The sequence below is a fragment of the Pseudophryne corroboree genome, chromosome 3 (assembly GCF_028390025.1).
Source record: "Pseudophryne corroboree isolate aPseCor3 chromosome 3, aPseCor3.hap2, whole genome shotgun sequence".
NCBI classification, from domain to species: domain Eukaryota; kingdom Metazoa; phylum Chordata; class Amphibia; order Anura; family Myobatrachidae; genus Pseudophryne; species Pseudophryne corroboree.
This window is the reverse complement of record NC_086446.1, coordinates 22,953,954-22,970,775: the sequence shown is the minus strand read 5'-3', so window position 1 is coordinate 22,970,775 and position 16,822 is coordinate 22,953,954. Positions and strand designations below refer to the sequence as shown.

Sequence of the window (16,822 nt, the reverse complement as noted above, 5' to 3'; positions counted from 1 at the left end):
GTCAAGTTTGGGACCCTATATAGACAGATGTGTGCCTTTACAAATCATGTCCAATCAACTGAATTTACCACAGGTTGACTCCAATTAAGCTGTAGGAATATCTCAAGGATGATTAGTGGAAACAGGATGCACCTGAGCTCAATTCTGGGCTTCACGGCAAAGGCTGTGAATACTTATGTACATGTGAGTTCTTAGTTTTCTATTTTTAATAAATTAGCAAAAATCTCAAAAATTATGGGGTATTGTGAGGGAAAAAATTACTCATTCTAGTTTGGAATAAGGCTGACATAACAAAATGTGAAAAAAGTGAAGCGATGTGAATACTTTCCGTGCACTTTATGTGTGACATGGAGAAAGGGTTTCCCAATACACAACATAATGCACTATACAAACCACACTCCTTGTCTGCTGCATCTTTCATTTGTTTCTACCCACCAAGAACTACTTTTTGGTTTGTGAGTCACCATTTATCCACCATTCCAATACAACATAAAAGTTGGATTTTACACGAGTTTCCATAATGAAATCTGTTTTTAAAAATGATAATGTTTTATCTTTTTACGTGTTAGACTGAAATGCACAAAATGTAGATGATACAAAACAACAATGTTATTACTGTGGAGAGTGGGCCCAATATCTAACAGAATAATGGTCTAGTGTGTACCCATGGTATACTCTCCCACGGGTCACTAGTGACATCCCCCGTTGGCCCTGCAGTATGCACATGCCACATGCAGGGTCCCGGCAGCAGTGATGCTGGACTGGGTACATATTGTTTAGTGTGTACTCAGGTTTAGTTTTACTCTGGTGATCTACTCCAGTCTTATAGGACATCCATTCCAATTGTCTGCAGATGGTTAACTTACATTGTTCAAATACTGTGTGACAGGAGCTGTGCTACAAACCTGTTTTGTATCAACTCATAGTAATTCTTTTCTACTGTGTGAAATCTGATGTCTAAAAAGTTGTGATTTGTGTGTAAAACATTTCCCACACTCAGAGCATGGAAATGGTTTCTCACCTGTGTGACTTCTCTGATGACTAACTAGAGCTGATTTCTGTGTAAAACATTTCTCACACTCAGAGCATGGAAATGGTTTCTCACCTGTGTGGAGTCTCTGATGTTTAACAAGAACTGATTTGTTTGTAAAACATTTCTCACACTCCGAGCATGGAAATGGTTTCTCACCTGTGTGACTTCTCTGATGTTTAACAAGATCTGTGTGAGTTGTAAAACATTTCCCACACTCAGAGCATGGAAATGGTTTCTCACCTGTATGAATTCTTTGATGATTAACAAGTTTTGATTTAGTTGTTAAACATTTCCCACACTCAGAGCATGGAAATGGTTTCTCACCTGTGTGAATTCTTTGATGATTAATAAGTTCTGATTTAGTTGTAAAACACTTCCCACACTCAGAGCATGGAAATGGTTTCTCACCTGTGTGACTTCTCTTATGTCTAATTAGAAATTGTTTCTCTGTAAAACATTTCCCACACTCAGGACATGGAAATGGTTTTTCTCCTGTGTGACTTCTCTGATGTCTAACTAGAACTGATTTCTGTGTAAAACATTTCCCACACTCAGAGCATGGAAATGGTTTCTCACCTGTGTGGAGTCTCTGATGTTTAACAAGAACTGATTTGTGTGTAAAACATTTCCCACACTCCGAGCATGAAAATGGTTTCTCACCTGTGTGATGTCTCTGATGTGTAATTAAAGTTGATTTATATGGGAAACATTTTCCACACTCAGAGCATGGAAATGGTTTCTCACCTGTGTGACTTCTCTTATGTCTAATTAGAAATTGTTTCTGTGTAAAACATTTCCCACACTTAGGACATGGAAATATTTTTTCTCCTGTGTGACTTCTCTGATGTCTAACTAGAACTGATTTCTGTGTAAAACATTTCCCACACTCAGAGCATGGAAATGGTTTCTCACCTGTGTGCTGTCTCTGATGTCTAAGTAAAGTTGATTTATGTGGGAAATTTTTCCCACACTCGGAACAGGGAAATATATTATCAGGTGTATGAGCTGCATGATGTGTAACAAAATCTGAGGTATCAGGAGAACAGTCCTCGCAGTTAGGGGGATCAGATAATATATCTGTACTGTGAGGTACTGGATGTATATTTAGCATAACGGGGATGTCTCCTGGAGAATCCTGTGTGATGTTATCTTCTATGTCAGTATCCGCAGACAAGATGAGATCTCCCTCCAAGGCATTCCTGCTTGTGCCTCCATCTGCTGGAGATAAAATAGCTGTATTATTATTCACAGATCTTTATATAGCACATACATATTACTCCACACTGTACAGAGAATATTTAGTCATTCACATCAGTCCCACCAGGGGAGCTTACACTCTATATTCCCTACTACATGGACAGGTACTAGGGGTAATTTGTATCAAAATTAACCCTAGCTTGCATACTAAAGTGAATCCTTAATTGAATTGTGAGTGTGAAAAAGAAGAAGGTGAGATATAATACAGATCAGGTGAGATATAATACAGATCAGGTGAGATATAAGATCAGGTGAGATATAATACAGATCAGGTGATATATAATACAGATCAGGTGACATATAATACACACATATTGGCAATACCATTAGCATCTGATACAATGTTTGGGCTAGTGCCGTGCAGGGGATGTGATGCATTTGGTTTATGGGAGACAATCTGGAGACTCAGCCGCTGTCCAATCTGTGAGCAATTATCTCTGCTGCAGGAGGAGATATCTAAGCTGCATGCTGGGATATGTAGGATGTCTGTGTCCTTGAGGCCACCACTACCTCAGAGAGCCACCAGAAGACATTCTGCCTGGACTGCTGTGGGCTCTGAAAGGCAGAGATTTCCAGATGGACACAAATATCTCCCACAAGATGTGACACTGCCAAATTCATATGCTGCTCTTGCAAGGCTGGAAAATACAACTGATATATGCAATATAGAACAGGAAGATATGAGGCCTTCAACTAACTACAGGAAAAGGAATAGAAACGGGAAAATTACATCTTCAAAAAAGGACTGCACTTCTAGATTCCATTATTACAGGAGTACACCAGGGAAATGGTAATGAAGTAGAGAAACAAATAAGGTGCTTACCTGGAGTGGAGCCACAGCTGCAAGGGATAAAGAGTGCATGCTAAGAATTGTGAAGGCAGCAAGAAAAGATGGGGAGAGATGTCATTGTGCGCCTAGGGACAAATGACCTGGCTAATGCTGAACTCATGGCCATAAAAGATGAGGAGAGATTTAGATTGATATGTCATAGTCACACCATCTGGCAAGATAGGAGCCTATAAAAAAGTGATGGCCCACACCCATCTTCAAGGGGAATGAGAATACTAAGTAAACAGTTTGGATGCTTCATCAGGAACTATTTAAACTAACAGATGGGGCAGTGAACCAAATATGAATAAGGCGACCTGTTCCCCCAACCCAAATGTATTGGTTCTGCAGGAAAAGGGAATAGGAAGAATATACACAGCAACAGAAGATAATTCAGATCAAAACCAAATAAACATAGGCAGAGAGATGAACATAGGAACAGAAGAAGCACAAACCTAACTCTAAGAGCTATGTGTGCAAATGCTAGGAGCTTAGGATATAAAATCCCCAAACTCATTTCAATAATTACAAGGGATGGTCTAGATATTGTGGCTCTTACAGAGTCAAGGTGCAATGAAAATCATGACTGGGACATACCTATACTAGTATATACTTTATTTAGAAAGGACAGAATGGGAAGAATCTGAGGAGGCAAAAAAGAAAAGGAGAATTATAGCAAGACTTACCATTGTTAAATCTCTTTCTGCGAGGTACACTGGTTTCCACAGGGAATAACATTGGGGTGTACAGTTGGATCTTGATCTGAGGCACCAACAGGCTAAAGCTTTGACTGTTCCCGGGATGCACTGCCCCGATTCCTCTATAGCCCCGCCTCCAGGCACTGCAGTGGGGTACACCGGTATGCCACAGGGAATAACATCGGGGATGTCCTAAAGCAGTTCCTCATGGGAGGGGACACACTGTAGCGGGCACAAGAACCCAGCATCCAAAGGAAGCATCCAGGGAGGTGGAAGTATCAAAGGCATAGAACCTTATGAACGTGTTCACCGAGGACCACGTAGCCGCCTTGCACAATTGTTCCGAGGACGCGTCACGGCGGGCAGCCCAAGGAGGTCCAACAGACCAAAGTAGAATGGGGCTTAATAGCAGCAGGTGCTGTGAGCCCAGCCTGAGCATAAACTTGTGCAATCACCATTCTAATCCATCTGGTCAAAGTTTGCTTATTCGCAGGCCAGCCACGTTTGTGAAAACCGAAAAGAACAAAAAGAGAGTCTGACCTCCTGATGGAGGCAGTCCTCTCCACATAGATACAGAGAGCCCATACCACATCCAAAGACCGCTCTTTGGAGGACAAACCAGGAGAAATAAAGGCTGGAACCAATCTCCTGATTAAGGTGGAAAGATGACACCACCTTAGGTAGATAACCAGGGCGAGTTCTAAAAACTGCACAGTCACAGTGAAAAATCAGAAAGGTGCTTTGTCCTGTTGTCCACCCTAAGTCCGACACCCTCCTAGCAGAGGCAATAGCCAACAGAAAAACAACCTTAAGCATAAGGCATGTAAGGTCCACTGACTCAAGAGGTTCAAATGGAGACTCTTGCAGGGCATTCAAAACAACAGACAGATCCCATGGCGCCACAGGTGGGACATAGGGAGGCTGAATCTGTAAAAAACCCTGAGTGAAAGTATGAACGTCAGGAAGAGACGCAATTTTTCTCTGAAACCACACCAACAAGGCAGATATATGAACCTTGATGGAGGCAAAACGAAGGCCTAAGTCTAGGCCTTGTTGTAGAAAAGCCAAAAATCTGGCAGTACTGAACTTGTATGCATCGTAATTCTTAACAGCACACCAGGTGAAGTAAGAATTCCAGACCCTATAATAAATCCAAGCTGAAGCCGGTTTACGGGCTTTCAACATAGTTTGAACGACCGCCTCAGAGAATCCTTTGACCCTCAGGAGTGAAGCTTCAAGAGCAACATCGTCAAAGCCAGTTGTGCCAGGTCCTGATAGACACAAGGGCCCTGAACGAGGAGGTCTGGGCGTTGAGAAAGTAGAAGAGGACGCTCTATCGAGAGACCCTGTAGGTCTGAGAACCAGTGCTGTCTGTGCCACGCTTGAGCGACTAGAAGTATTCCTCCTTCTTGCTTGAACTTCCGTATCACCCAGGGCAGAATAAACACCGGAGGGAACACATATGGCAGCCCAAAGTTCCATGAAATTGCCAGTGTGTCCACAAATGCTGCTTAAGGATCCCTTGTCCTTGCTCCGAACACTGGAACCTTGTGATTGTGTCGAGGCGCCATCAGGTCTACATCTGGTAGGTCCCACATGTCCTCTAAGAGTTGGAAGACTTCCAGATGAAGACTCCACTCTCTGGCGTGTACGTCCTGACCACTGAGGAAGTCTGCTTCCCAGTTGAGGACTCCCGGAATGAACACTGCCGCTATGGCTGGCAGATAGCGTTCCGCCCATTGAAGAATTTTTGACACTTCCCTCCATTCATTTCATTGCCATGTGGCTTCGAGTGCCGCCTTGATGATTTATGTACGCCACCATGGTGGCGTTGTCTGACTGTACTTGAACAGGCCTGTTCTGTTCCCCAGGCAGGGAAAGTTTCAGCCCATTGAACACTGCCTGCAATTCCAGAATATTTATTGGGAGGAGAGTCCTCCCTGGTCCACCGACCCTGAAGAGAGTGTTGCTCCAACACCGCGCCCCAACCCCGCAGACTGGCATCCATCGTTAGGGGGACCCAGTTGGAGATCCAGAAGGGACGACCCCTGCTCAATTGTTGGTCCTGTAGCCACCAGCTCAGTGACAGATGGACCTCAGGAGTCAAACAGATCATTTGAGACCTGATCCGGTGAGGCAGGCCGTCCCACTTGGAAAGGATTAACCTCTGCAGAGGGCGGCAATGAAATTGAGCGTACTCTACCATGTCAGAAGCCGACACCATGATGCACCATACTTGCATCACCGAGTGTATCGACATTCTTGGGTGAGAGAGGAAGCATCTGATTCTTTCTGAAGTTTCAGGACATTCTCTGAAGACAAGAACAAACGTTGGTTGTGTGTGTCCAGTAACGCCCCCAGGTGCATCTTGCTCTGAGCAGGGATCAACGAGGATTTCTTCCAGTTGATGAGCCACCCATGGGCTTGCAGGAATTGGACCGTCGGTTCAACATGATGGAGAACCTTTGGGGAGTTCGCCAGGATCAACAAGTCATCCAGATAGGGCAGGATCCTGATACCCTGACAGCGGAGAATAGCAGTCATGAAAGCCATGACCTTGGTGAAGATCCGAGGAGTCGTGGTCAGTCCGAAAGGCAAGGCTTGGAATTGATAATGTAGGTTGCCAATAGCAAACCACAGATATTGCTGATGCGACACGGCAATAGGTATGTGTAGGTAAGCATCCTATATGTCCAGGGATACCATATAATCCTTGGGTTCCAAAGCCAGTACAATATAGCGCAGAATTTCCATACAGAATTTGGATTCTCTGACAAATTTGTCAAACATTTGAGGTTGAGTATAGGCCAGGAGGATCCATTCGGCTTTGGAACCAGAAACAGCGTCGAATAGTAACCCCTGCCTCTCTGAGACAGAGGTACCGGAACTGCAGAAGTCGGCCTCCCACCCTGGGTTCCCCCATGGGAAGGCCCGCCCCGTCATGCAGCAGACTTGTCTGGTTTAGAAGCAGGCTGATGGACGGTCCAAGAACGTATAGGTTTGGGCTTAGAGGTTTTAGAAGGACGAGCCTGTCTCGGGTACGTCTAACCCTCTGCTTTACCTGGATGTCGAAAGGAACAAAAAGTGGTACTCTTAGCCTTCTGTGCTGAAGTATTAGTACTTGGGAGAAATGCAGTCTTGGCAGACGACAAGTCAGTCACAATCTTGTTCAGATCCTCCCCAAATAGTACATCTTCTTTAAAAAGGGAGCACCTCCAAGGTCTTTTTAGAGTCCAGGTCCACCAACCAGGACCGTAACCACAGAATCCAGTGAGCCAGGATAGACGTAGTAGATGCCTTGGCTGCCATAATGCCCGCATCAGGGGACGCCTCCTGAATATAGTGGGAGGCTTTAGTAATATATGAGAGATATTGTCTGGCAGTGTCAGAAAAATTCAGAGGTAGCTCTTCCTCGATTGTCTGAACCCAGGCTTCAATTCCTTTAGCAGCCCAGGAGGCCGCCATAGTGGGTCTATGAACAGCACCTGTAAGAGTGTAAATAGACTTCAAGCAACCCTCCACACACTTATCCATCGGTTCCTTCAGAGAGGTGATGGTGGTGACAGGCAGAGTCCACTGGTGGTGGGGCTTCCCACTTGTTTCTCAACTCCGCAGGGATAGGATAACGAGCTAGCATCTTTTTAGACAAGGAAAATTTATTTCCTGGAGAAGACCAGGATTCCTGACGTATGTCAATTAAAAGGTCAGAATGTGGTAAGACTACTTTATTAACCTTCTGACGTTTGAACTTATCAGGTTTCTTAGATGTATCCGGAGAATCAATTTCATCATCAATCTGAAGAATCAGCTTGATAGACTCCACGAGGTCAGGAACATCAACCTGTGTTGTAGATTCCTCATCAGAAGCAGCTGTATCAGCGTCTGATGGATAAGTATATTCCCCATCCTCATCTGAAGAATCATCCAAAATATTAGTGGATTGTGAGGAGGAAATGGCCCGCTTAGATGACCCCTTGGTCCCAGTAGGGCGAGGGTTAGGTTTTTGTTTAACCAGTGACTAATTCAGTTGCTGTAACGGAGTTGACAGAGTATCCGCCCATGGTGGATTAACTACAGGGACAATATGTGGCTGTAATGGCACATGATGTCCCACAGGGGGCATAAGCAGTATTACAAGCGTAGTCAGCATATTTGAAAAAGCAGCCCAAGGTGGGTCTTGATTTGCCACAGGTCCTGCGGGCTGACCGGAAGGTGCAGAGCACCCAGTACCTGAATCCTCAGCTGAAATCTTTTCCCCAAGTAAAACCGTGACATCAGCACTGCATGATGCAGGAGCGTCCGCGAATTTCCTGCCCTGTGCAGCAGACATTATTGGGAATGTAGCCTTAGGGCGTAACAGTACATTATAGCCAGACAAACACAGTACCAGCGAATAACCCCTGTGTTATGGCCGCAAATGCAGAACACTAACAGAGGATAGCAATATGTGTGATATACAGAATACAAACCACACAGCAGCTATAGGCACACACAGTCACATGTACAATGCAGAAATTATTACATATAACAATAAAACTGCACTGGACTAGTAATACTACATATAGATATGTATGTATACAGATATAACAATGCACAGTAAACACTGGATGTATATCACAGAATACTTGTACTAACTAATCATATAGTAATGCACTTGTTCTTAACTAACACTGTCTAAACGACATGTAGAATACTTAAATGTCTTGTAAATGCAGTGCTGATGAGACAGGCGGCTTAACAGAGGAGACATCACCCAGCAGTCCCAGAATCAGCGCAGCTCTGTGTAATGGCGCCCAAACGCTGGCAGGGAGTGAGGGAGACAGAGAGATGCAGTTCCAGGGCGGGAACATCTGCTGTAGATGGTGCCTGGTGCTGGGGGAGGGGCTACAGGTCAGCACCTTATCCCCTCTGCTGGACTTCACCACCGGGTACTATGGAGCCTATGACAAATGGATTTTAGTAAATCCGACCTGTGCTCCTTACCCTGGTGGATATAGTAGGGTCCGTGCACGGCCACAGTGTCCATGCCAGCGGAGCGGTCCATCTCCTGGGGCCGCGACCGGATCGCGATTTCAGCGGGTCCCCCCCTCTTACCTTCTCCCTGAAGTGCAGCCACGTGATCCAGGAGAGCAGCAGCGGGAATGTGCCTGATGACCGGAGCGCCTCCACTGCAAGTACCCGGCAACCAGGGCGCGGGAGTATGCAGTGCTGTTGGGGTGGTGATGGAGCCGCAGCACAGTATGTCAAAATGACATATAAAGTGCTGCGGCCCTTGAAGTCTTCTTCAAAAAGCTCTTATCAGGGCTGCCTAGGGCAGCCCTACCTGTTAGTGACTTGCACTGCAGACACCAACTTACAAACTGAGCTCCAGTGCCTGGAGGCGGGGCTATAGAGGCGGCAGTGCAGTGCATCCTGGGAACAGTCAAAGCTTTAGCCTGTTGGTGCCTCGGATCAAGATCCAACTCTACACACAAAAGTTATTACCTTTGGAATACCAGTGTACCCCGCTGCAGGAAAAGCATAAATACTATTTTAATACAAACTATTAAAAAGCTGAGGCCCTTTGGGTGACCATAGAAACAGGGATATCGAGTTTTGTAGAGGTCTAGAGTGGAATTGGGCAGATTCCACCATGTCAGATGCAGACACCAAGGAGCAAAGGGTCTGCGTCGTGGAGTGGACAGAAAGTTGTGGATGCGTAATTGTAGTGCTGTAATCTTGTCCGGAGGATGAAAGATGCATTGCACTCGGACATCCAGGAGAGCTCAGAGATGAAGGATCTTTTTAGATGGGATGAGTGAGGACTTAGCCCAGTTGATCAGCCAACGGTGAGAATGATATGGTCACCTGGAGAGGACCTCCGGAGCAGGAGGAGGAGGTCATCCAAGTAAGGGAGTGTCCGAATTCCCTGCTGCCGAAGGTGAGCAGCCATCACTACCATGAGTTTGGTGAACACCCTGGGGGCTGTGGAAAGGCTGAAGGGTAGGGCTTGAAACTGGAAATGGTGACATAAGACAGCAAACCGGAGGCACTGGTAATGACAGGGTGCTATAGGTACGGTAAGCATCCTGTATATCCAGGGAGACCATAAATTCCCCAGGTCGCATAGCCAGGACAATGGAACAGAGAGTTTCCATATGAAACATGGGCATCTTGAGATATTTGTTCAGTAATTTGAAATTGAGTATGGGACGATGAGACCCACTAGGTTTCTGAACCAAAAAGAACATAGAATAGAACCCCTGGCCTTGTTGAGACACGAGAAAGGAATAATCACGACTGACTGTAGTACAGATTGAATGACCCTCTACAGCGTCTTGGCTTTGCCGAGGTCTGCTGGTTGACTGGTAGGAAAGTACTGTCTGGGAGGACGCTTCCGGAAGGAGAAAGCGTACCCATAGGAGACCTCTTCTTGCACCCAGTCATCTATTGTGATCTGACGCAAAGCCTGGATGAACTGAAGAAGTTGACCTCCTACTCTTGGGTCTCCCCCAAGGCTGATGGTTTATCTTTTCGTTTGGTAGGTGGACGTCTAGTCATCCATGCCTGTTTGGATTTGCTCTTAGAAGCCTTTGTGGCATGTGACAGTCTAGGGAAGGTCTGACCACTGACCTCGCCCTGAGGGTGAAAGGACAAATTCCGAGGCCATGTAGAGGAGGCTGAAGGTAGGCAAGCCATTTTAGCTGTTGCCGGGTTATTGACAATCTTGTCCAAAAAGAAATCTGTCTGTGTAAGGAAGTGCTTCCAGGGCTTTCTTAGCATCAGAGTCCGCCTTCCAGGAATGAAGCCAAACAATGCATGGGGCTACTGCAGAAGCAGCTGAAACCTTAGATGACAGGAGTGCTGTATCCAGAGCAGCCTTACCAATGTAATAGGTGGCATCCCTGATGCTGGCAATTAGTGACAGTTGTTCCTTAGTCACCTCAGAAGGGAAACTGTTTTCAAGGGCATCCTCCCAGTTTTCAATAGCTTTAGCCACCCAGGCCGTAGCTGTTGCAGATCTGGCAGTGGCGCCTGTAAGTGCATATAAAGACTTAAGACATGTCCAATTGTCTATCAGGTATGTGACTGAGGGAGGATGCTTTAGGAATAGGGAGAATGGAACGCTTTACCAAACGTATCACATGAGAATCCACAGTAGGAGGGTTTTCCCATTTTGTACAATCAGCAGCCAGTAACAGATAAACACTTCCTGAGGAAGAAGTATAGTCTGAGTTTTTATCATCTGATGCTGTCCGTTCCATTTGGAGAGAATCAGATGTTGAAGGGGCCTTGAATGGAATTGAGCATATTCTACTATGTCAAATGTCGAGACCATCGATCCCAGAACTCGCATTGCTGCATGGATGGATACTCTCCAGTTGTGTAGCAACCCCAGAATCCTCATCTGCATTGTGGATATTTTGTTCCGAGGTAGAAAGATTCTCATAAGACTGGTATCCAATATAACCCCCAGATGCGTCATCCATTGTAAATGGCCTAAGGAGGACTTCACCCAATTTATGAGCCAGTCGTGAACCTGTAAACTGGCTATTGTCACTTGAAGATGGCATTGCAGAGTTTCCTGGGACTGAACCAGGATTAGCAAATCATCTAGATATGTGAAAATCCTTATTCCCTGACGACGAAGATAAGCTGCTATCACCACCATATTCTTGGTAAATACTCTTGGAGCTGTAGCCAGTCCAAAGGGTAGAGCCTGAAACTGGAAATGTTTCCGGAGGATAGCGAACCTGAGATAGTACCGATGGGAAGGTGCAATAGGTACATGTAGGTAAGAATACTGAATATATAGGGACACCATAAAATCCCCCGTCTCTTTTGCCAAGAAAATGGCAATAAGGAATCGAGGAACCCAAATATGTTTGTTCAGAGCTTTGAGATTCAGAATGGATGGTAGGACCCATTTTGTTTCTTAGCTAGAAACAGGTTGGAATAGAAACCTCGTCCCCATTGTGCCGGAACCGGAACTAACACTCCAGATTGTAGCAACTTTTTAACTGCTTCTTGTAGTGCCCTGGTCTTCGTTTCCACTGGAGACGGGCTGGTACAGAAGAATTTTTGAGGAGGGTGTTTCTTGAAGGAAAAAGCATAACCGTGAGACACTGCTTCTTGCTCCCAGGTAACTGAGGTGTACTGCTGCCAAACCTGTCCAAATAGAAGTCAGCCTCCCACCCTGGGGTCCCCCAGGTGGAGGCCTATACCATCAGGCTGAAGGATTGTCTTCTAGTTTAGACACCGGGCATCTGGTTGCCCAAAGTTTCTTAGTCTTTCCAGATTTATCTCACTGAGACTGTTTGCCGTAAATCTTTCCCTTTGCATTACGTTGGATCCAAAAGGACCAGATAGCCCGAAATCTGGGTTTAGCTTTATATGTCGAAGGAAACGTCACTTTTTTGTAGTCTGCTTCATACACATGAATGCTATTTAATTCTGTACCAAACAGAATATGTCCAGCAAATGGCAAAGACTAGTATCTTCTTGGATTCCGAGACAACATCAAGCTGTGGCCATAGCTGGACTAGAAACTGCCCCCGTCAAGGAGAAAATAAGATTTTACTTACTGGTTAATCTATTTCTCGCAGTCCGTAGTGGATGCTGGGGACTCCGTAAGGACCATGGGAATAGACGGGTTCTGCAGGAGACAGGGCACTTTAAGAAAGCATTTGGATACTGGTGTGCTCTAGCTCCTCCCCCTCCTCCAGGCCTCAGTTAAAGAAACTGTGCCCGGAAGAGCTGACAGTACAAGGAAAGGATTTTGGAATCCAGGGCAAGACTCATACCAGCCACACCTATCACACCGTATAACTTGTGATAAACTTACCCAGTTAATAGTATGAATAATAATAGAGCATCAGATCAACCCTGATGCAACTATAACATAACCCTTATGTAAGCAATAACTATATACAAGCATTGCAGAAGAAGTCCGCACTTGGGACGGGCGCCCAGCATCCACTACGGACTACGAGAAATAGATTTACCGGTAAGTAAAATCTTATTTTCTCTAACGTCCCAGTGGATGCTGGGGACTCCGTAAGGACCATGGGGATTATACCAAAGCTCCCAAACGGGCAGGAGAGTGCGGATGACTCTGCAGCACCAAATGAGCAAACACAAGGTCCTCCTCAGCCAGGGTATCAAACTTGTAGAACTTTTCAAAAGTGTTTGCACCCGACCAAGTAGCTGCTTGGCAAAGCTGTAATGTCGAGACCCCTCGGGCAGCCGCCCAAGAAGAACCCACCTTCCTTGTGGAGTGGGCTTTTACTGATTTTGGCAGCGGCACCCAGCCGCAGAACGAGCCTGCTGAATCGTGTTACAGATCCAGTGAGCAATAGTTTGCTTTGAAGCAGGAGCACCCAACTTGCTGGCTGCATACAGGATAAACAGCGACTCAGTTTTCCTGATCCTAGCCGTTCTGGCTACATAAACCTTCAAAGCCCTGACCACATCCAGTAAATCGGAATCCTCCAAGTCACGAGTAGCCACAGGCACCACAATGGGTTGGTTCATATGAAAAGATGACACCACTTTAGGCAGGAATTGTGGACGGGTCCGCAATTCTGCTCTGTCCACATGGAACACCAGATAGGGGCTTTTATGTGACAAAGCCGCTAATTCTGATACATGCCTAGCCGAAGCCAAGGCCAATAGTATGACCACTTTCCACGTGAGAAATTTTAACTCCACGGTTTTAAGTGGCTCAAACCAATGTGACTTCAGGAAACTCAACACCACGTTAAAGATCCCAAGGTGCCACTGGAGGCACAAAAGAGGGCTGAATATGCAGCACTCCCTTTACAAACATTTGGACTTCAGGAAGAGAAGCCAGTTCTTTTTGAAAGAAAATGGATAAGGCCGAAATCTGGACCCTAATGGAACCCAATTTCAGGCCCAATGTCACTCCCGACTGTAGGTAGTGAAGGAAACGGCCCAGCTGGAATTCCTCCGTAGGGGCATTCCTGGCCTCACACCAAGCAACATATTTTCGCCATATACGGTGATAATGTTTAGCCGTCACATCCTTCCTAGCCTTTATCAGTGTAGGAATAACCTCATCCGGAATACCTTTTTCTGCTAGGATCCGGCGTTCAAGTTTTGGAACAGACAGGGCCCCTGCTGCAACAAGTCCGGTCTGAGAGGCAGAAGCCATGGGTCCTCTGTGAGCATTTCTTGCAGATCTGGATACCAAGTACTTCTTGGCCAATCCGGAACAAAGAGTATTGTTCTCACTCCTCCTTTTCTTATGATTCTCAGCACCTTTGGTATGAGAGGAAGAGGAGGAAACACATAAACCGGCTGGAACCCCCACGGTGTCACTAGTGCGTCTACAGCTATCGCCTGAAGGTCTCTTGACCTGGCGCAATATCTCTGTAGCTTTTTGTTGAGGCGGGATGCCATCATGTCCACCTGTGGCAGTTCCCACCGCCTTGCAATCTGCGTGAAGACTTATTGATGAAGTCCCCACTCTCCCTGGTGGAGGTCGTGCCTGCTGAGGAAGTCTGCTTCCCAGTTGTCCATTCACGGAATGAACACTGCTGACAGTGCACTTACGTGATTCTCCGCCCAGCAAAGAATTCTGGTGGCTTCCGCCATCGCCACCCTGCTCCTTGTGCCGCCTAGGCGGTTTACATGAGCCACTGCGGTGATGTTGTCTGACTGAATCAGCACCGATCAGTCGCGAAGCAGGGTCTCCGCTTGACATAGGGTGTTGTATATTGCCCTTAGTTCCAGGATGTTGATGTGAAGGCAAGTCTCCTGACTTGACCACAGACCTTGGAAATTTCTTCTCTGTGTGACTGCTCCCCACCCTCGGAGGGTTGCGTCCGTGGTCACCAGGACCCAGTCCTGAATGCCGAATCTGCGGCCCTCGAGAAGGTGAGCACTCTGCAGCCACCACAGAAGAGACACCCTGGCCCTGGGGGACAGGGTGATCAGCCGATGCATTTGTAGATGTGATCCGGACCACTTGTCCAACAGATCCCATTGAAAGGTTCTCGCATGGAACCTGCCGAAGGGAATGGCCTCGTATGATGCCACCATCTTTCCCAGGACTCGCGTGCAGTGATGCACCGACACCTGTTTTGGTTTCAATAGTCTCTGACCAGTGTCATGATCTCCTGAGCCTTCTCCATCGGGAGATAAACCCTCTTCTGGCCTGTGTCCAGAATCATGCCCAGGAAGGGCAGACGAGTCGTAGGAATCAACTGCGACTTTGGAATATTTAGAATCCAGCCGTGCTGTTGTAACACTTCCCGAGAGCGTGCCACGCTGATCAGCAACTGCTCTCTGGACCTCGCCTTTATGAGGAGATCGTCCAAATATGGGATAATTGTGACACCTTGCCGTCGCAGGAGCACCATCATTTCCGCCATTACCTTGGTAATATTTTCAATGCCGTGCAGAGACCAAACGGCAACGTCTGGAATTGGTAATGACAATCCTCTACCACACATCTGAGGTACTCCTGATGAGGTGGATAAATGGGGACATGAAGGAATGCATCCTTTATGTCCAGAGACACCATAAAATCCCACCCTTCCAGGCTTGCGATGACCGCTCTGAGCGATTCCATCTTGAACTTGAACCCTTTCAGGTATATGTTCAGGGATTTTAAATTCAATATGGGTCTGACCGAACCGTCCGGTTTCGGTACCACAAACATGGTCGAATAGTAACCCCTTCCCTGTTGAAGGAGGGGAACCTTTACCAGCACTTGCCCAGGGATCCACCTGGGAGTGAACCCACTTGTGGCTGAAATTTCGGAGACGCGCCCCCACCGGACCTAGCTCCACCTGTGGGGCCCCAGCATCATGCGGTGGATTTAGTGGTAGCCGGGGATGACTTCTGTTCATGGGAACTAGCTGTATTGTGCAGCTTCTTTCCTCTACCCCTGCCTCTGGCAAGAAAGAACGCACCTCGGACTTTCTTGCCTTTTTGTGATCGAAAGGACTGCATTTGATAATACGGTGCTCTCTTAGGCAGTGAGGAAACATATGGCAAAAAATTTGACTTTCCAGCAGTAGCTGTGGAGACCAGGTCCGAAAGACCCTCCCCAAACAACTCCTCACCCTTGTAAGGTAAAACCTCCATGTGCCTTTTTGAGTCGTTATCTCCTGTCCATTGCCGAGTCCACAGGACCCTTCTGGCAGAAATCGACATTGCATTTATTCTAGAGCCCAGTAGGCTAATGTCTCTTTGAGCATCTCTCATATAAAGGACGTCTTTAATATGCCCCAGGGTCAGCAATATAGTATCCTTGTCCAAGGTATCAAGTTCCTCAGATAAGGTATCTGTCCATGCTGCTACAACACTACACATCCAGGCCTACGCAATCTCCGGCCATAGTTAGGTACCTGAATGTGTGTAAACTGACTTCAGGATACCCTCCTGCTTCCTATCCGCAGCATCTTTTAGGGTGGCCGTATCCTGTGACGGCAGGGCTACCCTCTTGGATAAGCGTGTTAAAGCTTTGTCTAGCCTAGAAGAGGATTCCCAGCGTAACCTGTCCGTTGGCGGGAAAGGATACGCCATAAGCATCCGTTTGGAAATCTGCAGTTTTTTATCTGGAGATTCCCAAGCCTTTTCACATAACTCATTTAACTCATGTGAAGGGAGAAAGATCACCTCTTTCCTTTTTTCCCCATACATATGAACCTTCTTGTCAGGGACTGAGGTTTCCTCTGTGATGTGCAACACATCTTTCATTGCTATAATCATGTAACGGATGGCTTTTGCCATTTTAGGCTGTAACTTTGCATCATCGCCATCGACACTGGAGTCAGAATCCATGTCGATATCTGTGTCAACAATTTGGGATAGTGGGCGCTTCTGAGACCCTGACGGCCTCTGCGACATAGGATTAGGCATGGGCTTAGACCCCGGCTGTCCCAAGGCTTCAGCTTTATCCAACCTTTTATGCAAGGAAGTAACATTATCATTTAAAACCTTCCACATATCCATCCAATTGGGTGTCGGCGCCGTCGGCGGCGACCCCACATTCAT

General features: G+C 46.5%; 1 protein-coding gene across 1 annotated transcript in view; it reads right to left on the bottom strand.

Annotated features, from left to right (window-relative positions):
* Positions 1-321: 321 nt before the first annotated feature.
* Positions 322-16,822, bottom strand: part of LOC135057085 (uncharacterized) — a 653,135-nt gene continuing 636,634 nt past the window's right edge. The window contains 1 exon segment of the mRNA XM_063962984.1: positions 322-2,251. Coding sequence (XP_063819054.1) covers positions 921-2,251 — 1,331 coding nt within the window. The 3' untranslated portion in view covers positions 322-920.